General features: G+C 40.0%; 1 protein-coding gene across 7 annotated transcripts; it reads right to left on the reverse strand.

Moving 5' to 3' along the window:
- Window positions 1-1,114: 1,114 nt before the first annotated feature.
- Window positions 1,115-17,593, reverse strand: FCRL1 (Fc receptor like 1). Of its 7 annotated transcripts, none has more exons than XM_070467573.1 (11): window positions 17,460-17,593; window positions 13,366-13,386; window positions 10,444-10,713; window positions 8,007-8,294; window positions 7,585-7,863; window positions 7,129-7,245; window positions 5,606-5,633; window positions 4,250-4,332; window positions 3,969-4,040; window positions 3,179-3,210; window positions 1,115-2,226 (listed from the first exon to the last, which is right to left on the reverse strand). In XM_070467573.1, the coding sequence occupies exons 1-11, from the start codon at window positions 17,488-17,490 to the stop codon at window positions 2,155-2,157; spliced, it is 1,293 nt and encodes a 430-aa protein (XP_070323674.1). In that variant the 5' UTR covers window positions 17,491-17,593; the 3' UTR covers window positions 1,115-2,154. The 7 variants fall into 7 exon arrangements, with proteins under 7 accessions (XP_070323674.1, XP_070323677.1, XP_070323679.1 ...); XM_070467576.1 differs by lacking the exon at window positions 13,366-13,386 and adding an exon at window positions 10,985-12,791 and having other exon boundaries at window positions 10,444-10,630; window positions 17,460-17,559; XM_070467578.1 differs by lacking the exon at window positions 17,460-17,593 and adding an exon at window positions 10,985-11,154 and having other exon boundaries at window positions 10,444-10,630; window positions 13,366-13,383.
- Window positions 17,594-26,939: the final 9,346 nt, after the last annotated feature.

A 26,939-nucleotide genomic window follows, 5' to 3' on the forward strand; every position in this document is an offset into this window, starting at 1 on the left:
AACTCCACCAAAAAATTGCTAGAAATAATAAAATACAATTGTTTCAAAATAAAAAATAAAGACAAAAATCAGTTGCAATTCTAGGCATTAACTACAAATTATTTGAAAAGAATAGCATTAAAAACAGTGAAATATTTAAGAATAAATTTAACCAAAGGGGTGAAAGATCTATATAATTAAAACTGTATGACATTGATGTAAGATGTAGAAGACACAAATAAATGTGAATATATCCTTTGTTCATGGATTGAGAGAATTAATATTGTTAACTACCCAAAGCCATCTCTAAATTTAATGTAATCCCTCTCAATATCCCAAAGACATTCATTTCACAGAAATGTAACAAAGAATTCTAAAATTTGTATGGTGCTACAAGAGTCATCAAATAACCAAAGCAATATCGAAAAAGAAGAACAAAGCTGAAGATATCACATATCCAGACTTTAAACTATATTGCAAAGCTATTGTAATAAAAACAGTATGGTATGGACATAAAAACAGACACATAGACAAATGAAACAGAATTGAGAGCCCATAAACTCATGCATGTATGGTCAACTAATAGCTCACAACAGAATGAAGAATACTCAGTGAAAAAGGGACAGTTTCCTTGATAAGTGATGTTGGGAAAGCTGGATATTCATATTCAAAATAATGAAACTGGACTCCTGTCTTACACTATTCACAAAACAAGACAAAAACCATCACATAGATACAAAGAACAAATTAGCAGTTTCCCAAGGGGAAGGGGGGTGAGGATAGCAAAGTGGGTAAGGGAACTAATTATATGGTAATGGACTGAAACTAAACTCCTGATGGTCAGCACACTGTAATGTAAATAAAAGTAAAATTACAAATACACATATAAAATGTATACAATATTACAAACCAATGTTATCACAATAAAAAAAAGAAAAATAGAAGAAACACAAATGAGAAAAAAATAAAGAATTTGACAAGTGGAAAATAAAGAAAAGACTGGTAGCTCAAAAATGATTAAAGTTGTGAATTTTATGTTATTTATACTTTACTAAAATAAAAAAGAAAATATATATTATAATTTATCATATCACAGGATACTACACAGCCTTTTAAAATAGTACAGACTCTAAAATATTTCATGATACTTTATTAAATATATATACTTCTAAATATATTCACATATATGTAGAAGTGTTACTACAAAAAAAATAGAAAAATATCTGCAGAGTTAGGATTTTAACAATGCTAAGCTTTTAACAATGGGTACCACTTGTGGTGTTAACTTATAGGGAAGACTTTAACTTTTACATTATATACTTTTCAAATGTTTTAATTTGTGTGTTAGCTTATGATTGTTTTAAAATTAAAATATGGACTTCATACCATATTATCACATTTCAAAAAAAGGTGTGAATTAAGGAAGAAAACATATTCCTAAAACTTCTAGAAATATAGAACTACAAATATAGAACTGTGGATGCAGTGAAACTTACAAACTTAACAAAGACTATATCTCATTATAAACATGGCGGCATCTAGATTGGCTTGTGCGTATAAAATATGTCATTAAAACTGAATGCAATCACAACAGAATTTTATGTAACTTTGATTTAATTCTAGTTTGGTAATAGTGACCCCCAAATTCACTGAGTCACATATTTTATGGAGGAACAGGATGATCAATCTAAGAAACATGGCTAGAGCTCTGTACTGTTTGCCCAGAGAAAGCACTTGCAAAAAAAAAAAGTATATATATATATTGATGCAGCTCTCTGTATGGAGCAGTTCCACAAAATCACTAACCTTGGGTTCATGCACTCTAAGCTTCACTGTCTCATCACCCCCAAGATCTCAAGTTCTTATACTCCCATCCTGCTTCCACTTACAGAGAGAATTTAGAGCAGAGTTTGATCTGTACCTGAAAAAACTAATAGGAATCAAGTTCTAATAACAAAGTTTTTCCCACTTCTGAGTTCAGGTTGGTTCTTCTAAATGATCTTGTCAAAGCTTGAGCAAACTGCACTTCACAGTAGATGCAGAAATAATTTTATGGAGGAAAGCACCTGGATGAGGTGTACTGGAATGTTAATTCTCCCAGGATCTCTGAAGGACATAATAGTTCTGAGGTTTGGAGTCATGGATGGTTTTCCAAGAGCAGAATCTTCTGTAACTCTACATAACATCGTCATAGTCCATATCTGTAAGATCTGCCTTCTTCAGCCTGGAATATATGGCTGAGGGGTCCTAGGAGCAGAGGTAGAACTTGAGCAGGATAGAACATGGATAGAACTTGAGCAAGGAAAACAAGTAGAAAATATTTTCCACGGGTTCTCTTTCTGATCAGCCTGGATGCATCCTACCATGGTGCATCACTCAAGACAGAACACAGAGCTTTCTGGAAGACTGTGGCCCTAGGCATTTTCAAAGGGCTTGGTCCCATTGTTGGGCTACACACATGCTCCTGATGAGCTGTAAACTGAATTACATATGCAAAGCCTTCTTTCATTTTTATGGGCCTTTATTAGGCCATTCCATGGGCTAAAATTTTTTAAGGGTATCAGAATTTCTTATTCATAAACTAAATTTAGCCTGTCACTAGAGTTTATCAAGGACTTGAATTCTGTTCTGAGACAGTTGGCTGCCACACCACACTAGACAAAATTACAAAGCACCTCCTCTATTTGCACACATGCAGACTTGGAGTTTCTGCAATTTTCTGAAAGTAATTTTGTGCTATTAGTGAAGTCTTGAATTGATCAAGGTTTAGAAATTACCAAATTTTCAATGACAAAAATCACTCTTAGTTTCATTTTATTCAATATCAATTTAGTTTTTGACATGTTGTTTGGCTAGCCTTACAGCACAAAGTGATGTATGCATGGTTCAACAGTATTTCAGAAGAAATATTTTCAGATCAATAGAACTTTTAGACTAAGCATGCACTACAGTTAAGCTACAAACCTTCATACATTCATTGCTAAAAATATGCATTGTGAGCCTCTAAAATTATCTTATATAAAGACATTTTACTGTTGTAATTGGATGTTTTTATCCCCATTGTGTGGGGAGATAAAAATAGGAGATAGATGATGAAACTTTTGTTTTTCCTAAGTGCCCATAGTTGTAGAAGTTTGAAACCCAGTCCCCAGAAAGGGAGTGAAAGAGCAAGGAAGAAAGAACAAGGATTCTAACTCACCTTATCCCCAGGATGTATCCCCGGGGGTGATTCTGTGAAGACAAATAGATGTGAGATTCCCTTTAGAGTCATTCCTTAAATTAATGTTAATAAAGGCTTCTTCCTCTCCTATTTCCTGTAACTTGCATCCATTGATATTTTCTGTCTTACTTTTCTGCCTATCACAAATAGTCTAGGAAAACTGGCACATGCAGGTGTGAGGGCCAGATGGTCCCTCCTAGCATTTGTTGTTGCTGTTTAATTGCTAAGTTGTGTCTGATTCTTTGGCAACCTTATGGACTGCAGCCCACAAGGCTCCTCTGTGCATGGGATTTCCCAGGCAAAAACACCGGAGTGGATTGCCATTTCCTCATCCAGGGGATCCTCCTGACCCAGGGATTGAACCTGCAGCTCCTGCATTGGCAGGTGGATTCTTTACCACTGAGCACTAGGGAAGCCCCCCTGGCATCAATACCTCTCAGTATTTCTGTGTGCATCAAGCACGGGATGGGGCTGCAGCCACAGCTAGGCAGCCGTTTTGGGGTGCTATAGGGAACACAGAGTTGGTACCATCTCCAAGGCTGCCATCAGACAGGGAATGAGATACACAAGTTGGCATCCTCACTGGGACCTACTCAAGGCAGCTTCCAGACCACAGGCCAATCTTCAGATAGGCATAGCAATACTCATATTCAACTCCAAGGGTAGAAGCAGCAGTGCCAGCTACCATGTTGCCATACGCAGTCACTGATTATCCTCCTGGCTCCAGGAAAGACAAAATCAGGGACAAATTCACACTCTCTTGTCTCACCTGCTGCTGATGGCTGTTCCTGTTGCACACAGTACACCAAAGAATAAACCTCATCCCCACTTACAATATTCACTGAAAGAGAAGAAGGAAGCATTGTTATATGACACAGTCCCTTCTTCTAAACATTTAATTCACTCTGTACCTACTACCTATCACAGCCATGAGGGCAGATGAGTCACTGACTTGTAGAGGTGGTGGGGACATAGCAGAGTCAGGTTCGGTTCAGAGACATCACCAGCCCCCTCTGCCTACTTCAGCCCAGGTCATTTGGGAAGCCTCACCATTTTCATAGTCAGGGTGTAGTTGCTCTGGGGCTTGTGAGTTGAGATAGTTGGATTCTTGGGGTACAGGGTTGGGAATGCTCCTGCAAACACAGAAACATACGTTATCTCTTTGGGACAGAATCCCAGATGTTCCAGACATAACTATCTGGGACCATGAGTAAAACAGTGAAGGAGAGGAGCCTGAAGGAGGAAATTTCCTGAGAGAATGCTAACTTATGTGGAAATCAGCAATCAGCATAGCTGTCTGGTACAAGCCATCACTCTATGCTTGCAGTGAGCAGGGCATTGCTGAGCATCCATGGAGTACATATTCCAGGAGTGTAAGGTCCTTATCTGACAGCTCTCTATGGTATCGCCCACACCCAGGATAGTGCTATTTGCATCATAGGTTCTCAGTAAATATTGAATGAAAAAATATTTATTTACTCCAGATGGAAACCAGTTGCTACATAGAACAAGCAGCTTGAGGAAGGAAAAGATAATGGTCTTGCATATACATGTATTACTGAAAAATTTCAGTACATCTGATTTGTAATTGGAATTACAAATAGATGAAATCAGTAATTTCAGCTATCCTGATTTGCAAAAAAAAAAATCTAGTTTTTACTGGCAAAAATAATAACATGCTATAAAAATGTATCAACTAAATACTGATATTTCCTAATGAAAGTATTTTAAAAATCTTTTCCTCCTCTAAATCAACAAGGGCCTACTATATAGCACAGGGAAATATACTCAGAGTTTTGTAATAGTATATAAGTGGAAAGAATCTGAAAAAGAATATATTAAGATAGCTGAATAATTGTTCTATACACCTGAAAGTAACACAATTAAATCAACTCTATGTCAACAAAATAAAATCAAAAATAAATTTTTAAAAATATCTTCCTCCTTTAATCTTCTAAGAAATGTCATCAACAATTTTTCAGTATGTTGATTATTCTCTGGCCTGTATTCTGGAAATGTGTGTATATCTAAACTACTCTAAAATACTTCAAAGCTCTCAAAATCTTTCCATGTGTTCATGATTTCTGGAACTTAATAAAATAATTTACATACTCTCAGATATTGGTTAATTGATCAAATAAATGTATGAAACTGATCGATATAGTAGAGCTTTCTTATTCAGCAGATTTAGTGAAGGAGATGTTAGGACAAATGATGAAAGGATTTAAATTAATTAGTTAATACATAAAAGAAAAGGAATAGCAAATGAAGTTACCAGTGGAAGAACTCTGGAGTGGCAGTTTTAGGTATGATAAAACATGGAGAAAAGCTGACAAGAGAGAACAATTCAAGAATATTTTAATAGATTTATCTATATTATCAGCACACACAGAGCAGAGGTCTCACCTGACTGCATCCTTGGCTGTACATCTGCCTGCAAGTCAAACAAATGAACAAACATATCAGTGGAGCAACTCTCTCAGTGTTTTCATACAGTCCTTGTGCAGGGAATGTGTCTTGATCTAGCATGCCCATTGCAAGGTGCTCTTTTGTGCCCAGAGTACATCTTGGCAATTATTTGGGCAGATCCTTCATACTGCAGTTGAAGAGCTTTAGGTCCAGAATAGTCCATTGAGTTGCCCATAGGCAGTTAATATCAACACTGGACTTGGGCCCAAGCCTCTGTACCCCACCTATAACATTTTTTGGTTTTGGCTTTGCAACCATACAATCTAATCCTGAAAGTGCTCCCCTGGTGGCTCAGATAGTAAAGAATCTGCCTGCAATGCAAGAGACCCAAGTTCAGTCCCTGGGTTGGGAAGATCTCCTGAAGAAGGGAATGATTACCCACTCCAGTATTCTTGCCTGGAGAATTCCATGGACAAGGGAGTCTGGTGGGCTACAGTCCATGAGGTTGCAAAGAGCTGGACACAACTGAGCAACTAACACTCACTTTTCAACCTAATCTTATCATGACAAAATGCACTGCCACAGACACATTACAGTTGGGGTGAGGTCTCCAAATATGCCTGAAAATCTTGGAATTTAAGAGTGAATCTCACATCCTCTCTTGCCCCATCTCCAACTTGCTCTATGGAGAACAGGAAACCTGAGATTAAATGCAAATAAATATGTAATTATCAATTGAAATGAAATGTGAAGCTATTAGTGCTCTGATTAAGAACGTGTGCTATGATTTGCTTAGTCACTCAGTCATGTACGACTCTTTGTGACCTCGTCGACTGTGGCCCATCAGGCTCCTCTGTCTATGGGGGTTCCCCAGGCAAGAATACTGCAGTGGGTTGCCTTGCCCTCCCCCAGAGGATCTTCCCAACCCAGGGATCAAATCCAGGTCTCCTGCATTGCAGGCAGATTCTTTACCAGCCGAACCACCTAGAAGAGAATTGTAGGCTGTGTGGCCAGGTGAAGCCTCTTAGAGAAAATGACATTTAAACTGAAAAGTGACAAAGACAACAATGAACAGACTGTGTGAATGCATGGTTGAGCATTTCAGGGAGAAAAAATCATGTGACAGTATTCTAAAGCAAATAAGAATTAGTGCATTGACTTTAACTGGGAGATAGTCAGTATAACTGGAACTGTTCATTTTATTTCTCTTCCAGTGGCTGATTAGTTATTTTAAATAGCTACATTTTTTGTATAAACATTAAACCACTGAAGTTCAAGGTATCAGCTTAACCTCAATTGATAACATGTGGGAATGAAGGGTTTTACTAAAAACTTTCACTACTTTAATAGATACTGACCTGTGTGCTGGAAAGTTGAGGGGAGGGCCTGTGAGCAAATCTGTAGGCAAGGTAGCTAATGGAATATATTCATCCTTAATAGTATAGATGTCACAAATCTAGCCTTATTTCAGTGAAAACAAAGGTCACAGTAACAAAATACCAATCTCTATAAATACTAACCTATTTTTCTCTTGAGCCAGCAGCAAAATAATATGGCCAAAGTGGTGGGAGCAAGGATACCAAGCAGCAACTCAATGATTCCTGAAGTAAGAACTTCATTTCTGTCTTCCATATGAACTGAAGGAAGAGACCTGTAAATGAGCTGCCAAGAAGGGCTTGGGTTTGGGGAGCAGATATTTTGAGCATGGATTGAGGCCATTCCTGCTCTTCCTGGGGCAAGTGGGGTTTATTTATACACCTCCAGACTTGCAGCTTATCACATTGATGAGAGAAGGAGAAGAGAGGAACAAGCCTTGATGTCCTCACAGCCCCTTGGATACATCCCCCAGGACAGGACTACCTGCAAAGCCTCATCTTTGGTAGCATACCCACCAGCAAAACTATGGGGTCTGCAAAACTCTTCCAATATGCTGAAAAGAAACATTAACCAAGACAGCTCCACAACTCAAGCTATACCTTTGATGTTGAGTGGTACCACCTCACTGCGCTGGGCCACCTGGCCATTGTTGGCCTCGCAGTAGTAGTTTCCAGAATCTTCTGCAGTCAGAGAGAGGTTGAAGGACACTCCTCCTCCAAAGGAGGCTGAGCTGTTCCCAAGGGTGACATTTTCATGATAAAACTGGTAGAGGATCGGCGGAGAGCCTCTCTGGGCTTCACAGTGAAGTTCCACCATGTGCCCCACCACCAGCTGAGCCCCAGGAGCCCTGAGGGTGAGGACAGGGCGAGACACTGGAACTGCGAGAGATAGTAGACTGTCACAGGGGGTCTCTGATGATGGCATACTCCCAATCCCTGCCCACAGAGGCTCAACCCCAGTGAACTTTCTCAGGGTGCCCCCGAGGAACATGCTGCCTGAGCTGAAGGGCAGTGGAACTTACTTCTGACAGTGATGCTCACTAGCTCACTGAGGCTGGGTCCATAGCCATTGTCAGCTGCACAGTAATACTGGTCAGAATCACTCTCTCTCACTGCAGGAATCTCACATGTTGCTATCAGTGAACGCTGGGTCTTTGTTTTCAGGCTTAAACCCCGGGCACCTCTGAACCAGTAGAAGATAATATCTCCTGTGCCCCCAGTGACCAAACACACAAGAACCAGCTTCTCTCCCTCCATCAGGTGTCCACCTGGAGGTTGTATCTCCAAGCTCACGTTACCGACAGGGACTCCTACATGAATACAAGATGACACAGGAAGGCCCTGAGTAGGGAAGGTTTCAGGGACAGGGTTCTTGTGACAGTCCTGAAAGCAAAGGCCTCTGGTCAAGTCAAAAGTTTATGTAAAGGTGGGATGAGGGACAGGTGAGGAATCCTGCTGATTCCTAATTGGCACTAGTTGGGTTGATGATGGCAGGGTAAGAAAGACACCATAATATTCCTATGGAGGATGCAGTGTCTTCTCCCTGTCTAGAACAGTGTGATTACCAGAACCCTGATCTCTCAAACTCCCATTTTTCAAGGCACAGTAGTATAGTGGTTACAAGTCTAGGTTACAAAGCAAACTGCCTGGGTTGGAATGTTGGTTCCAACTCTTCTTGTGTGTGCTTGCTTGTTCAAATTATTTAAGTTCTCTGAGACTCAATTTTCCATCTTTAAAATGGAGAAGATAATGGTAGCTACCTCCTACAGTTGTGAGTGTTTAATTAAACATGTGTGAAGCACTAGGACAAGGTCTGTGGCATATGAACTATCCAGTGGCTTTTGTAGAGATCCAGGTCCACAGTGTTGAGTTTTGAGCAAGTTTGGGAAAGCTCAGCTTTCGGGAGGTATTAACTTACAGTAGTATGGATACCTCTTTGTTTGAGAATGGGAGAGGATGTCAGAAATGTCAACCCTGATATGGGATAACGTGGTTCAGGATCACAAAACACCTTCAATTCCTTTTTATCTTTCAAAATCAGATCTCAACTTTTCTTCCATAAGCCCTTCCCCCTTTTCTCAAAGCCTCCTCTTACCACCTCAGTCAGGTTTATCCCCTCTCTACAGTTTTTATCAATAGTCAACCTGTACAACATGACCACCCTAGTTGTTTCAGATGCCAGCCAAGTGTCAGCTTCTCACAGTCAGGAACCACATTTTATGCACCTTTCTCCTCCACACCCTCCAGCACAATGATGAAATACAGTAAGGTCTTTCTAAACATTCTTTTGTCTGCTTAAACAGGAATAGCAGGAATAAGGGAAGACTGCTTAAGAACTCTGATAAAATAAATATTAAGATGTTTTCTAAACATCTATTTTAAATGTTATTCTTTTAGGTTGAATCAATCAAGTCTTAAAAGTTGAAAGCTATTTGAGTTTATTGCCAGTAAATTAAGAGATACCATAACTTCACATGCCTCACTTTGACATTTATGGTGTCATCTATTAAAATACCACTTATGATGTGGAAAAATTAAGATTCTCATATAGTTCTGGTGGAGTGAATGATTCAGCCACTTTGGAAGTCAGTCTGGCAGTTCAGTTACCCAGCACTTCAACTCCTAGTTCTATACCTAAGAGAATTGAAATCATATACCTATACAAAAATTTGTGCATGAGTGTTCACAGCAGATTATCCATAACAGTCAAAAGTGGAAATAGCCCAAATGTCCATCAACTGATAAACTGATAAATAAAATGTAGTATATTCATATGATGAAATGTTACTCAGCTGTAAAAGGGAATGAAATATTGATACATCTAAATATCAAGGAATCTTGAAAATATTGCCTAAGTGAAAGTAGCCAGTGACAAAGGACAACATGTTACATGATTCCATTTATATGATGTGTTCAGAATAGGAAAATCCATGGAGATAGAAAGTACATGGGTGGCTGCATAGAGCTAGGGAGAGAGGAGGAGGAAATGGAGACTGACTGATAATGAATAAGGGATTGGTTTTGGGGATGATGGAAATGGTCTAAAGCTGATCATGGTGAAGGCTGTCTAACTGTGAATGTCCTAAAAACTAATTGTGCACTTCAAATGGGTGGATTTTGCACTATGTGAATTACATATCAATAAAACTGTTATTTTAAAAAGCTAAAGAGAGGTCCCTGGGGGTCCAGCAGTTAAGACTCTGCCTTTCAGGGCAGAGGGCTTGAGTTCAATCCTTTGTTGGGGAGCTAAGGTACCGCATGCTGTGGGATGTAGCCAAAAGTTTAAAAAATTATCAACTAAATTTTTTTTTTTTAAATGACTCTGATAAACAGAAGTTTAGGTACATGCCTCAAACAGCACCCATGCATGCAGGAGCAGAACACAATAGTCAGGTAAGACCAGACTCATGTCTCTGCACATCTTGGCCCACCCCAGCAGAGGTCCCCACTGGCACTCACTGTGAACTGCTATCTGGACTCTTCGGCTCAATTTGACTTTGATAGATGTTATCTTTGCTTCACACCAGTAGGACCCTGAGTCTGCCTTCCGCACGGCAGGAATCCGGAATTCTGGGAGGCTATTCCAGTTCAGCCCTAGGGACCGACCATCTCTGTAGAAGCGGAACTGGAGCTTGGCATCCAACTTCTGTGGAGGGGGCTGGGTCTTACAAGTCAGGGTCATTGTTTTCCCCTCTATGGGCGGAGAGGGGCTGACTATCAGTAACAGTTCTAGAGGGAAGAAATAAACACATATTCTAGGGCAATGGAACTCAGATATCCTGATCAGAAGCACTTTGTGTTCTCAGCAAGACTCAGAGAACAAGCTCATTGACACACAGATCACTTCTCACATTACCACCCCGCCTGGACATGGCCCATGGGCTTTCAACTGCTCACACACAACTGTTCCCATCCTGCCCCTACAAAGTGTCACTTCCTTCCACAAGGCAAACCCTTCCCTTTGACCTGGCTCTTACTCTTTGAAGTTTCTATCCATTACCTGAAAACACTCTTGGGATGCAGGGATACTGATGACTGTCACTAGAGTTGGCACTGAAGAAGGCGAAGCTCGAAGTTTTAGGAAAATATATTTCATTTATCCTTGTGATAAGCCGTACTTGTCATTTTCTTCTGTTCCCCTTTCCCTGATGTCTCAGACCCACATTATCTCTTTCAGAGGTAGAATATGACACATGGAAGGTCAGTCAGTTTGGGAAATACTCAGATGAACTTGATTTCTTTACTATTCTTTCCTGCCCCTTTTATTGCTATTCCTAATGAAAAGAACAAGCATGCACTTGCCAAGAACTAGTCTTCACCCACACATCATGTGGCCCAGATCCCTTGCTCTGGGACCTCTATACAAATGCCTACAGAAGCCATGTATCCTTTTTTGGCCATAGGGACTCTTCTGGATGAATTAAAGATGAGTAAAGTTGTATTCTGCTTTCATCTTATGTCCGTATCTATCCCAGTTGCAGCAGTTCATAAAATGTCAAAAGCCCTGATAGCATTTGCTCATAGGCATTTGTTTATCCAACCTTCAGAGACTCTGTTCTTTGAGAAGTTTTAAGAATATTCTTAAGAAAAGCCTCTTTGTCTCCTTATCAGGTAAAAACGCTAAGTATTCTAGATCACTAATGGGTGATTCCTGGTCCAGCATCTATAATCTCCAAGCCTTCCTATCAGAATGCTTTACCCTTGGACTTTTAACAATTCAATTCAACCATGGTACTATGATAGCTCAGTTGGTAAAGAATTCGCCTGCAATGCGGGAGACCCCAGTTCAATTCCTGGGTCAGGAAAATCCGCTGGAGAAGGGATAGGCTACCCTTTCCAGTATTCTGGCCTGGAGAATTCCAGGGACTATCTAGTCCATGGGGTCACAAAGAGTCAGTCACGACTGAGCAACTTTCACTTTCATGGTACCCAAATGTTTGCCTGTGCTGCAGCATGGAATACCCTGTGCATTTAGTCATTTTCTCTCCTTGGAAAATTGTAATCCCCAGAGGACTGAGGAGCAACACAGCCTTGGGAGCAGGGCAGGAAAGGGAATTTTAAAAAGGCAACTGTAACCCACTCTTCTGAATGGGTCTGGGGTGAAGATGGAGTAGGACACGGGACAGGGCAGTTTGCACACGTCCAAAGGTCAGTCTTGCAGTTCAGAGCTTGTTTCAGAAAATTCTCAGTCACAGAGACTACCTGTAAAATTCCTGGTGGCCAAAGCTTTGTTTCTTCATCCTGGATGTAGCTTTAAATTTCTACTGAGGCTACAATGAGTCACACACACTTGTGGAGTAAAAGTTGAGCCAGGCATCATGGCATCAACACAAGGTGTGAGTTAGCCTTGGACAAACATCAGGTGAGTAACTGAGTATTTCTGGTCATAGGAATTCCTGTGCTTCCTATTTGCACATGAAGCCTGTGTTGGAGTAGCAGGATAACCTCTTTTATACCTGCACAAGAGAGCAGTCTTCGATATATTGTTGTTGTTGTTGTTGTTGTTGTTGTCGTTCAGTCACCAACTCAAGTCCAACTCTTTGTATCCCATGGACTGCAGCATGCCAGACTTCCCTGTCCCTCACCATGTCCTGTAGTTTGCCCAAGTTCATGTCCATTGAATCAGTGATGCCATCCAACCATCTCATCCTCTGTCACCCCCTTCTCCTTCTGCCATCAGTCTTTCCCAGCATCAGGGTCTCTTTCAATGAGTCAGCTGTTCATATCAGGTGGTCAAAGTATTGGAACTTCAGTTTCATACTTTAGTGGAAGATTTCTTCTGGGGGGAAATTTCCTTCCCTCCTTACCTGGTGAAAATAAGACTGAATTGGGAGCAAAGTAACAAAGTAAGCTTGCATAAACCAGAGGCTGAGAGAGAAATCACACTGAGATAACAGTTACAGCTGCAGAGGAGGGCTGGAAATAGGAAGAAGGCAGCAGTCTACAATTTGTGTTTGTCTCGAGCACTGGCTATAATGTTTTTCTCTGCGGAGGTATGACTTTGGCATTTTCTTCAGTCCTCTAGTGGTGCACCCAACTGGGGAGTACACAGGGGCTTTGGAGCTCTTTGAGCAGAGAGCAGAGATTCTTCCAACATCAGTCTTCAGCACTTCCTGACTTCCTTGTGCAAACAGCATCACCCTCCCTAAACTGAGATGTCCCAGTAAAAAAGACTGTCTAAAGATCAGAGCAAGACCCGCTCTATCAGCTGAGTATGTACACGTCACATGCAGAGACTGGTGTGAACACAGGCAATCTGGGCCCAAGGGAGATGCTGTCATCTATATACTGGATACCAAACAACCAACCACAGACTTCATGCACTAGCTCAAGTAACAAGATACCCACAGATCATGAAGAAGAAAAGGAAGTGACACTCACCAATTGATTCGCAGAGTGGAGCTGGGAGAGAATTCAGCAGAGATCCGTCAGTATGGGGTGGCAAATCCCAAACATATCTAAAGTTTAACTCCCCCGAGGATTTGCCCAACAACTCACCTTCCTTTCCTTGTGCCCTTCCTCTCTCCTTTTTCTCTCTGTCCTTCTCTTTTTCTGTCCCTACCACTTTATTTTTCTACCCCTTCCCTGCCCTGCTTCCTTCCTCCTTTCTCTCTGTTCCTTTCCCCATATTCCACTTCAACCACCTGCCTACAAAATGATACTCACTTCTGTTTTGTGATCAAAATTTCCAATAGTTTCTCTCACCTGTGATTATGAGATGGTGTCTTTGTTCTGTAACTACTTAGTGACTTCCTTCCTCAAGCACATTATCCTCACCTCATCTCTCAGAAGTTTGATGACCCAGCTCTAAAGACTTGCTGACTCATCAGCAAGGAGAGTGCACTAGGTCATACGCAAGACATGATGCCCCTTTATTTGACAACTTCAGAGCAGAGGAGGCTTAGGTCCAGGGAAAGAATTCAGGTTTCTCCAAAGATTCTCTTATCCCTCAAGAATTTACCATAATATTAAAGCATATGGTTAAAAATGGAAAATTCTGGGGGAGATGTACGCTTTGTAACAAGATGATGTTGATTTGAATCCTGGCTCTTCCTCTTATGAGCTGTGTGACTCTGGGAAAAACACTTTACCCCTCTGTGCTTTAGTTTCCTGTAAAACACAGATAATAACAAACCTACCTCACAAAGTTCTGTGAAGATTAAATGAGTTGATATCCACAAAACACTTAGAAGAATGTCTGGAATTCATCTAGCATTCAGTAAATTTTATCTCACTATTATTATCTATTCTAGCCCAATTTAGTCTGAGATGCCTACAGTTTTAGAATAAATGTTTATTTGAATAATTAGCTCCTCAGGTACAAGAAGAGAATCAATGAGGGCTAGCATAAAAATTACATTTTATTTACTCATCCATACAACAAATAATTTTGAGTGCTTACTGTATGTCAGGCCTTGTACATTGCACTTAGGTTGCAGGAGTGACCTTGAATGACAATCTTTTCCATTAAGAAATTTATATTATAGTGGAAGAGATTCAGCTAAAAAATAAATATGGGCTGATTAATGTTGAAGTTTGACTGAAAACAACAAAATTCTATAAAGCATTTATCCTTCAATAAAAAAAATAAATAAATATGCAACATGATCTCAGAGAATGGTCAGTGCTATATGAAAAATAAAACAGAAAAATAAGTTTCATAGTATCTTGGGATGGTCTTGACTATTTAGATAGATGTCAACTGAGTAGAAACATGAATGGAATTAGAGAGCAGGGCTTCTGAATATTTGAGGAAAAAAAAAAAAACATTCCTGGCAGAGAAACAGTAAACACAGAGAGCTCGAGAGAAAATGGGCTTGTCCAAGGCAGAATGAAAAGGCAGGTGCACCTGGAACTGTCTAGTTGAGGGGGAGAGTGGTTGATATTTTTGTGTGAGAAGTAAGGGGGCCTGTCACAGAAGGCTTGGTGGACTTGGTCATAGCTTTGGATTTCATTCATGGTGTAATTGGGGACCATGGACAGTTCTGACTTGATATCCATTTGTAAAATCACTCTTCCACTGTGGAAAGAACTACAGACTTGCAAGAAAAGCAGGGAGAAAATCAGTGGGAGTTTAATCTGGAAGATTAATCTGGAAGATGGCTCAGGTTAGGCCATACTGGTACTGTGATTGAGACAAATTTCAGTATAAGTTTGGAGGTAGAATCAATAGGAATTCCTTGTGGATCAAATATAAAGTATAGAGGAAAGAGAGGAATTAAGTGTATCTAGGAGTATACTAGGAAGAATGTTGGTGATATTTACAAAGATGGAGGAATGGTAGGGAGAAATAGGTTAAATTCCATGGTGGTGGTGGTGGTTCATGTAAGTCAAAGGATCTGTTTGGACATGTTGGGATTAAAATATATATTAGACAGTTGGATAGCAGTTGAATATATGCAAAGTGTTCAAAAGTGAGATCAAAGTTGGATAAGTAACTTGATTTAAAGGTGTTTAAAATGGCACATAAAATGACTAAAGTATATAACTTGGGAAATTAGTATGGATAGAGAAAAGTCTACATGCCTATCTTGGGAAAGTCAAACATTTTGAGATCAGTAAAGCATCTGGTAATAAGTTAGAAAGAAAACCAACAGAATATAATATTAAGAAGCCAAATGGGAAAGTATTTCCAGGAGTTGTAATGGTCAATTATGGTCTGAGATGTTGAACAAAATGAGAAATAAAAATTGAATCCTGGGTGAAGCAACATAGAGGTGGTTGATGATATTAATCAGAGCAGTTTTAGTGGAGTGGTAGAGGCAAAGATTGATTGAAGTGGGATCAAGAAAGGATAAGGAAGAACTACAAGGACATAAAACTGTTTAACAATATCCAAGGGTGAGGAAGCATTGACTCTAAAGGGATTGAGGACTTGAGGGAATTTTTTAGGTGATTGAAATTTTCTGTATTTTGATTGTGGTGGTAGTCACATGACTCCAAATCTTTGTCAAAAATCAAAGTGCATCAAAAAGTTAATCTTACTACAAAGAAAATTGACAATGAATTTTAAAAAGAAAGGATGGGAGGAGATCAGGTAAAGATAGCAACTCACTGAAAACTATAAAGGGATAAACTGAATGGTGACGCAAATGAAGGTTACATTTCTATGATTTTAAAATAGAAGATATTATAGCATACTTATATATTTATAGGAAGAGCCCAGGATGGAGAAACATTTTGATGGTGGGGCCAGGGAGTCTGGGCCCAATGCACAAGTGGAGAGTCCTGCCTTCAGTAGGATGAGGGAAAATATATCCATAATAGTGGGAGAAAAGGCACAGTATGTAAATACAGAGGTGGACAGGTTGATAGATACAGCAGTGGAAAGATGAAGAATTTTTTTTGATTGCTTTTATTTTTCTCAGTGTTCTAAATTAAGAGTAACAAGAGAAAAGTTTGAGGAGAAAGAAGGGAGTATGAGGAAGTGGTCATCAAGAATGGAAAAGCATTGACTCTGAAAGAATAGGAGGATTGTGTGGCACCTCTGATAGCCACCTGAGATTGGTGTAGTACATTTAGAAAGAAAGAAAGGCAGCAGGATTGTGCCTTTTGTTTAGGGTCACATTCAGTTGCTCAGGCACAGGTGTAAAGCATGCAGAAAAGAATGTCAGTCAGAAGAGCACTATGGGGAAGAGAGGTGATGATGTATCCAAGAGAGTATTGTGATGAACTCTGAGAAGTGAGGACACAGAGTGTAGTAGTTGACAATGGAAAAGTAAGACTGGGGAGTGGAAGGCATGTTGAATATGGAGCATTAGAGAAAGTGAGCTGGAAATATGCTGTAACTGGATGGGAAGGTGGATGCTGAAATCAAAGACTTTGGAAGTGGGACAGTTGTTGGTAATCACAAGTTCTGGGGTTGGATGGTAGGAATAGGGGAAGGCGAGGAAGAATGGGGTCCTCCGTGGTGGCTCAGATAGTAAAGAATCTTCCTGCAATGTGGGAGACCCAGGTGATCCCTGGATCAGGAAGCTCCCCTGGAGAAGGGCATAATTATCCACTCCAGTATTCTTGCCCGGAGAAAGAATTCCATGGACAGAGGACCCTAGCAGGCTACAGTCCATGGGATTGCAAAGAGTCAGAGACAACTGTGTGACTAACAACACAAGGAAGAAAATAGGAAAATCATTTTGATGATAAGAAGGGAAAGGGACTAAGAGGCCAATTTGTTGTATGAATTATCTTTGTGGCTATCAGAACCACCAAGAATAAGTCAGAATCAGTAGAGGAAAGAAAGACAGAAAGTGAACACTTGCTATGAGATAAAAAATAAAATGGCAGTTTTCTTCCAAAATCTGGCTCTCCGGTATCTATGATTTTCTGCCCAGCTCTGAGCCCTCATTGGGGAGTAAAGATCTGAGCACACCTGACCATCACTGGGAAGAAACTCAGTCCTGAGAAGCCCCAAAGCTTCAGAAGACAGGGTACTAGAGGATAGAATCCCATACCCTTCTCTGAGTTGTCCTACTCACCACAGATCAACAGCAGGAGCCTCAGCAGCATGAGGACCGGGTTGGGGAGAGGACATGTAACTGAAGGTACTCTCTCATCAAAACAAGAATTGGCCTTAGATTCAAGAGGCTGTGGCTTGTCAGAAGTTTGAGGAAGTCAGAATCAGAAGTCACATGATCGGAAGCACACGTGTACAGAAATAGAAGGAACAAGAGTCTTCTGAGAGCCACTCTGTTTCCTCTGCTCTGGAGGCCAAAGAAATTAAATACACTTCTGTTTATAGTTTGGTTCTATTTCCAAATTTTGAAGACAGTACATACTAATACATCAGCGCCTTCTTTAAGAACTCAGGTAGCTCAAAGTAAAAGCAGATTCTGACTTTGATGGTCGTCTCATCAGGCAGTGGTCCTGCTGAAATTCAAATGGCATGTTTGTCATATTTAGTAAGTGTGTCTTCTCAACCATATCTAATGAGCACATCCTTTTGCCTTGCAGCAGCCTCTACATTAGTCACCCTACACATACAAGTGTCAGTAAGGCAGGGATGAGTGGGCTGTCACCCAGGTTGCAGGTAACGTGTGACAGTCGTTGCACATGATGATTTGTGCATGCATGCTCAGTCTCTTCAGTTGTGTCCAGCTCTTTGTGATTCTATGGTCTCTAGCCTTCCAGGATTCTCTGTCCATGGGATTTTTCAGGCAAGAATACTGAAGTGGGTTGCCATGCCCTCCTCCAGGGGAATCTTCCTGACCCAGGGATTGAACCAGCATCTCCTGCATTACAGGTGAATTCTTTACTACTGAGCCACCTGGGAAGACCAGTGGTTTGTAGGGTCAACCTATATATAAGATAGCTAATAAATCACTTTGCCTACAAAAGTCCATATAGTCAAATCTCTGGTTTCCCTGGTGATGCTAGTGGTAAAGAAACTGTCTGCCAAATCAGGAGATGTAATAGACTTGGATTCAATTCCTGGGTCAGGAAAAGGGTATGGCAACCCACTCCACTATTCTTGCCTAGAGAATCCCACGGAAATAGGAACCTGGTGGGCTATAGTCCATGGGGTTGCACAGAGTCAGAATGACTGAAGCAACTTCACGTGAATGGTTATCAAGTGTCCAGTAATCATGTATGAATGTAAGAGCTGGACAATAAAAAGGCTGAGCACTGAGGAATTGATGCCTTCAAACTATAATACTGGAAAAGACTCTTGAGAGTCCCTTGGAGGGCAAAGAGATCAAACCAGTCAATCCTAAAGGGAATCAACCCTGAGTATTCACTGCAAGGACTGATGCTGTAGCTGAAGCTCCAATAATTCTACCACCTGATATGAAGAGCTGACTCATTGGAAAGACCCTGATGCTGAGAAAGATTGAAGGCAAGAAGAGAAGGGGATGACAGAGGATAAGATGGTTGGATGGCATCAGTGACTCAATGGATATGAGTTTGAACAGATTCTGGGAGATGAAGATCAGGGAAGCCTTGTGTGCTGCAGTCCATAGAGTTGTAAAGAGTCAGACATGATTGAGCAACTGAACAACAACAATTTATAAAGGGGTCGGTTCTAAGATGGTGGAGAAATAGGACAGGGAGATTATTTTCTTCCCCACAAATTCATCGAAAGAACATTTGAATGCTGAACAAATTCCACAAAACAACTTCTGAACACTGGCAAAGGACATCAGGCATCCAGAAAAACAGCCCATTGTTTTTGAAAGGAGGTAGGAAAAAATATAAAAGATAAAAAGAGGAACAAAAGTGTTAGGGATGGAGATCCATCCCAGGAAAGGAGTCTTAAAAGAGGAGAAGTTTTCAAACACCAGGAAACCCTCTCACCAGCGGGTCTGTGGGGAGTTTTGGAATCTCAGAGGGCAACATAACTGGGAGGAAAAATAAATAAATAAATAAAACCCACAGTTTATGTGCCTAACGGCAACTCCCAGCAGAAAAGTACCCTAGATGCTCGCATCTGCCACCAGCAAGCGGTGGCTGAACAGGGAGGAGCAGGTTTCATTGCTTAAGGTAAGGACCTGGCCTGAATCCCCTGAGGGCAATCTGAGGGGGCCAGCAACCTAAACTGTGGGATAGCTCGGGGGGGGGGGGGTGGCAGAGAGAGAGAGAAAAGCACTTACCTAAGGCACTGCCGGCCCACTCACAGATCACAGGACTGGGCGAATACCAGAGGAGAGCTAGCAGGATGCAGACAGGCCCATCTCCCGCTGGAGACAGGGGGCAGACAGGTGCCAACCAGAGCCAGAAAGGGGCAAACTTGGCCCCAGAGATGGCATCCTCTACCAAACTGTGACCAGACTTCCAATTTCTAATGAAGACTTCCTGGGATTCTGGACGGTTGACATCTGCCAGGAGGGTTGCAACCAGAGATCAGCTCCCCAGAGGAGAAACACATCACACCTGAGATGGCACTCCCGCTGCATACCCAGGAAACTGAGCGGCTAGAACTGGGGAGGTGATAAGATGCACTTGCCGCCTGGGGAGACTGCGCTCGCCAAGCACCTGGTCACCTGAGCTGGTTGGACCTGGGAAGGGCACAAAACCCTGGCCCAACAGAGTCAGCGCCTTTGTGGAGTACCCAAGAACCTGAACCTGAGCGGCTTAGACCTGGGAAGTGCACACAATCCAGGGCCTGCTCCCTGCAGAGCAACCTGGAGCCTGAACAGTGTAGACTGGGAAAGCACACACGCCATGAGCAGGAGCAAACCCAGTGTGGCCAAGACACTGCGAGCATTCCGTACACAGGCCAGTGATATTTGTTTGCAGTGATCCTCCCTCCTCACAGCACGACTGAACAAGTGTGCCTAAATAAATGACCACCTTCGCCCCCTTATGTCAGGGCAGAAATTAGACACTGAAGAGACCTGCAAACAGAAGAAGCCAAATAAACAGAGGGAACCGCTTTGGAAGTGACAGGTGAAACAGATTAAAATCCCTGTGGTTAACACCTACTACATTGGAAGAGGCCTATAGATGTTGAGAAATATAAGTTGGAACAAGGAACTATCTGAAACTGAACTGACCACCCACTGCCCACAACAGTTCCAGAGAAATTCCTAGATATATTTTTACTTTTATCATTTTTTAAATTTGTTTTTCTTTTTTTAAAGTCCTCTATTACTCCTTTAATTTTAATTTTTATAACTACTATTACCTTGCAAAAAAAATACCTTATTTTTAAAGCAAACTTCATATATATTTCTTATACTTTTTGTGATTTTTTTTTTTTTAATATTGTATTTTTGAGTCTAACCTCTACTCTAGATTTTTAATCTTTGCTTTTTTGGTATTTGTTATTAATTTTGTACATTTAAGAATCCAATCCTCAGTACTCATTTTTACTTAGGAGTGTGATTAGTGGCTTGATTACTCTCTCCCCCTTTTGACTCTCCTTTTTCTCCCCCAGGTCAACTCTATCTCCTCCCTCCCCCTTCTCTTCTCTACCCAACTCTGTGAATCTCTGTGTGTGTGTTCTGGGCTGTGGAAAACACTTAGGGAACAGAGTACTGCCTAAAGTCACACCAAACCCACAGACATCTCAAAACTCACTACTGGACACTTCATTGCACTCCAGAGAGAAGAAATCCAGCTCCACCCACCATAACACCAACACAAACTTCCCTATCCAGGAAACCTTGACAAGCCACCCATCCAACCTCACCCACAGGGAGGAACCTTCACAATAAAGAAGAACCACAAACTGCCAGAATACAGAAAGGCCACCCCAAACACAGCAATCTAAACAAGATGAAAATGCAGAGTAATATTCAGCAGGTAAAGGAACATGATAAATGCCCACCAATCCAAACAAAAGAGGAGGAGATAGGGAGCCTACCTGAAAAAGAATTCAGAATAATGATAGTAAAAATGATCCAAAATCTTGAAAACAAAATGGAGTTACAGAAAAATAGCCTGGAGACAAGGATTGAGAAGATGCAAGAAATGTTTGACAAGGACCTAAAAAAAATGAAAAAGAGTCTGTCAATAATGAATAATGCAATAAATGAGATTAAAAACACTCTGAAGGGAACCGACAGTAGAATAAGGGAGGCAGAAGAGAGGATAAGTGAGGTAGAAGATACAATGGTAGAAATAAATGAAGTAGAGAGGAAAAAAGAAAAAAAGAATCAAAAGAAATGAGGACAGCCTCAGGGACCTCTGGGACAATGTAAAATGCCCCAACATTCGAATCATAGGAGTCCCAGAAGAAGAAGACAAAAAAGAAAGGCCATGAAAAATACTCAAGGAGATAATAGTTGAAAACTTCCCTAAAATGGGGAAGGAAATAGTCACCCAAATCCAAGAAACCCAGAGAGTCCCAAATAGGATAAACCCAAGGTGAAACACCCCAAGACACATATTAATCAAATTAACAAAGGTCAAACACAAAGAATAAATATTAAAAGCAGCAAGGGAAAAACAACAAATAATACACAAGGGGATTCCCATAAGGATAACTGCTGATCTTTCAATAGAAACTCTTCAGGCAACAAGGGGAGGGCAGGACATACTTAAAGTGATGAAAGAGAAAAGCCTACAACCCAGATTACTGTACCCAGCAAGGATTTCATTCAAATATGAAGGAGAATTCAAAAGTTTTACAGACAAGCAAAACCTGAAAGAATTCAACACCACAAACCAGCTCCTCAACAAATGCTAAAGGATCTTCTCTAGACAGGAAACACAGAAAGGATGTATAAACTCAAACCCAAAATGGCAACGGGATCATACTTATCAATAATTACCTTAAATGTAAATGGGTTGAATGCCCCAACCAAAAGACAAAGACTGGCTGAATGGACACAAAAACAAGACCCCTATATATGCTGTCTACAAGAGACCCACCTCAAAACAAGGGACACATACAGACTGGAAGTGAAGGGCTAGAAAAATATATTTCATGCAAATGGAGACCAAAGAAAAGCAGGAGTAGCAATACTCATATCAGGTAAAATAGACTTTAAAATAAAGGCTGTGAAAAGAGACAAAGAAGGACACTACATAATGATCAAAGGATCAATCCAAGAAGAAGATACAACAATTATAAAAATATATGCACCCAACATAGGAGCACCACAATATGTAAGGCAAAAGCTAACAAGTATGAAAGGGGAAATTAACAGTAACACAATATAGGGTGGGATGATTTGGGAGAATGGCATTGAAACATGTATATTATCATATGTGAAACAAATCGCCAGTCCAGGTTCAATGCAGGAGACAGGGTGCTCAGGGCTGGTGCACTGGGATGACCCAGAGGGATGGGATGGTGAGGGAGCTGGGAGGGGGGGTTCAGGATGGGGAACACATGTACACCCTTAGTGGATTCATGTCAATATATGGCAAAACCACTACAATATTGTAAAGTAATTAGCCTCCAATTAAAATAAATAAATTTATATTTCAAAAAAATAACACAATAATATTGGGAGACTTTAATACCCTACTCACAACTATGGATAGATCAACTAAACAGAAAATTAACAAGGAAACACAAACATTAAATTACACAATGGACCAATTTGACCTAATTGATATCTATAGGACATTTCACCCCAAAACAATGAATTTCACGTTTTTCTCAAGTGCACACGGAACCTTCTCCAGGACAGATCACATCCGGGGCCATAAATCTAGCCTTGGTAAATTAAAAAAAATTTAAATCATTCCAAGCATCTTTTCTGACCACAATGCAGTAAGACTAGATGTCAATTACGGGGGGGGGGGGGGGGGACTATTAAAAATACCAACATATGGAGGCTAAACAACACACTTCTGAATAACCAACAAATCACAGAAGAAATCAAAACATAAATCAAAATATACATAGAAATGAATGAAAATGAAAACAAAACAACCCAAGACCTATGGAACACTGTAAAAGCAGTGCTAAGGGGAAGGTTCATAGCAATACAGGCTTACCTCAAGAAACAAGAAAAAAGTCAAATAAATAACCTAACTCTACACCTAAAGCAACTAGAAAGGAAGAAATGAAGAACCCCTTAGTAGAAGGAAAGAAATCTTTAAAAATTAGGGCAGAAATAAATGCAAAAGAAACTAAAGAGACCATAGCAAAAATCAACAAAGCCAAAAGCTCATTCTTTGAGAAGATTAAAAAAAATTGACAAACCATTAGCCACACTCATCAAGAAACAAAGGGAGAAGAATCAAATCAACAAAATTAGAAGTGAAAATGGAGAAATCACTATGGACAACACAGAAATGCAAAGGATCATAAGAGGCTACTATCAGCAACTATATGTCAATAAAGCAGACAACTTGGAAGAAATGGACAAATTCTTGGAAAAGTATAACTTTCCAAAACTGAACCAGGAAGAAATAGAAAATCTTAACAGACCCATCACAAGCAAGGAAATCCAAACTGTAATGAGAACTTTTCCAGCAAACAAAAGCCCAGGACCAGACAGCTTCACAGCTGAATTCTACCAAAAATGTAGAGAAGAGCTAACACTTATCTTACTCAAACTTTTCCAGAAAATTACAGAGGAAGGTAAACTTCCAAACTCATTCTATAAGGCCACCATCACCCTAATTTTGTCTGCTTTTGGTAGCAGACAAAGATGCCACAAAAAAAGAAAACCACAGGCCAATATCACTGATGAACATAGATGCAAAAATCCTTAACAAAATTATAGCAAACAGAATCCAACAGCATATTAAAAAGATCATACATCATGACCAAGTGGGCTTTATCACAGGAATGCAAGGATTCTTTAATATCTGCAAATCAATCAATGTAATACACCACATTAACAAATTGAAAGGTAAAAACCATATGATTATCTCAATACATGCAGAGACAGCCTTTGACAAAATTCAACATCCATTTATGATAAAAAACACTCCAGAAAGTAGGAATAGAAGGAACATACCTCAACATAATAAAAGCTGTATATGACAAACCCTCAGTAAACATTATCCTCAATGGTGAAAAATTGAAAGCATTTCCCGTAAAGTCAGGAACAAGGCAAGGGTGTCCACCCTCATCACTACTATTCAACATAGTTTTGGAAGTTTTGGCCACAGCAATCAGAGCAGAAAAATAAATAAAAGGAATCCAGATAGGAAAAGAAGGAGTGAAACTCTCACTATTTTCAGGTGACATGATCCTCTACATAGAAAACACTAAAGACTCTACCAGAAAATTACTAGAGCTGATCAGTGAATATAGTAAAGTTGTAGGATACAAAATTAACACACAGAAATCCCTTGCATTCCTATACACTAACAATGAGAAAACAGAAAGAGAAATTAAGGAAACAATTCCATTCACCATTGCAATGAAAAGAATAAAACACTTAGGGATATATCTACCTAAAGAAACAAAAGACCTATATATAGAAAACTATAAAACACTGGCGAAAGAAATCAAAGAGGACACAAAGAGATGGAGAAATAAACCGTGTTCATGGATTGGCAGAATCAATATAGTGAAAATGAGTATACTGCCCAAAGCAATCTATGGATTCAATGCAATCCCTATAAAGCTACCAATGTTATTTTTCACAGAACTAGAACAAATAATTTCACAATTTGTATGGAAATACAAAAAAACTCGAATAGCCAAAGCAATCTTGAGAAAGAAGAAAAGAACTGGAGGAATCAACCTGCCTGACTTCAGGCTCTACTACAAAGCTACAATCATCATTTATGACAGTATGGTACTGTCACAAAGACAGAAATATAGATCAATGGAACAAAATAGAAAGTCCAGAGATAAATCCACACATCTGTGGACACCTTATTTTTGACAAAGGAGGCAAGAATATACAATGGAAGAAAGACAATCTCTTTAACTAGCAGTGCTGAGAAAACTGGTCAACCACTTGTAAAAGAATGAAACTAGAACACTTTCTAACACCATACACAAAAATAAACTCAAAATGGATTAAAGATCTAAACGTAAGACCAGAATCTATAAAACTCCCAGAGGAAAACATAGGCAAAACACTCTCCAACATAAATCACAGCAGGATCCTCTATGACCCACCTCCCAGAGTAATGGAAATAAAAGCAAAAATAAACAAATGGGACCTAATTAAACTTAAAAGCTTTTGCACAAAGAAGGAAACTATAAGCAAGGTGAAAAGACAGCTTTCACAATGGTAGAAAATAATAGCAAATGAAGCAACAGAGAATTAACCTCAAAAATATACAAGCAACTCCTGCAGTTCAATTCCAGAAAAATAAATTGACCCAATCAAAAAATGGGCCAAAGAACTAAACAGACATTTCTCCAAAGAAGACATACAGATGGCTAACAAACACATGAAAAGATGCTCAACATCACTCATTACCAGAGAAATGCAAATCAAAACCACAATGAGGTACCATCTCATGCTGGTCAAAATGGCTGCTATCCAATAACAACAATTTACAAGATACTAGCTTCCGTATTTAAACTTTCACAGTGTACCAATAAGTGGGCATGAAACAACTGAAAAATAAAATCAGGAAATTACAAACTAGGAAACATTTATAAGCAAAATACAGGAAATATGCATATGCAAATTATCTTCTGGGCATTTGAGGTAGGTTCACCATTATCACTAACCCTGGCATTTGTAATATTGTTCCTCCTCTCACCCAAAATTAAGATATTTGTAATCTCTTCCATTTTTTCCTTTAGCACTTTGGGGCCACCAATTCTCCACACTTGAAGACTGTATGTAACTCAGACTATGGATTAGAAGGGAATAGGCCATCTTAATTTTCAACATTTCTTGAATTTTTGAGTATCTATGAGTAAGAATGTGTGGAAGCTAATGTATTAGGGTATATGGGAAGATGCTTTTCAGTATTGACATCCAAGTCCAGGTATCAAGTCCAAAGAGGAAGATTAAGAAAAGAAACAAATGGTCTAATAATAACCTAAATAAGAAATGAATTTTAAAAGAGTAGGTATATATTTGGGCTTCCCTAGTGGCTGAGATGGTAAAGAATCTTCCTGCTTTGCAGGAGACTAGGTTCAATCCCTGGGTTGGGAAGATCCCCTGGAGAAGGGCATGGCAACTCACTCCAGTATTCTCGCCTGGAGAATCCCATGGATAGAGGAACCTGACAGAAAAAGAAAGAAACAAATGGTCAATGATGGGCAAAGCTGGAGGGAAGAGGGAACAATGTTGGGACTAGACTAAAGCCCCCCAGGAAATTGCTACAAACAAGACAGGTGTGCCACAGCTTTGTTTATTGATTTGGGAAAGCCTGTATGGGGATGAATTTGCCTAGTTTAAAGTTTCAGGACAAGGCATAACGTTCAATGAGCAATGTGAAGCCCTCTGAACTCAGAGCATAAGGCTATGTTTCTGCTTACTCTGTGCTGTTTCACACCTCTTTCCTGTGGTCAAATGTGTGCCTTCACATTTTCTTCAGATGAAAATATCTGTCCCTTTCTTCTTCATGGGTTTAAAAAGGGCATTCTTTATTAAGTCCTAGCATGTTTATTTTTATAACATTAACCCATACAT

The sequence above is a fragment of the Odocoileus virginianus genome, chromosome 5, assembly GCF_023699985.2.
Source record: "Odocoileus virginianus isolate 20LAN1187 ecotype Illinois chromosome 5, Ovbor_1.2, whole genome shotgun sequence".
NCBI classification, from domain to species: domain Eukaryota; kingdom Metazoa; phylum Chordata; class Mammalia; order Artiodactyla; family Cervidae; genus Odocoileus; species Odocoileus virginianus.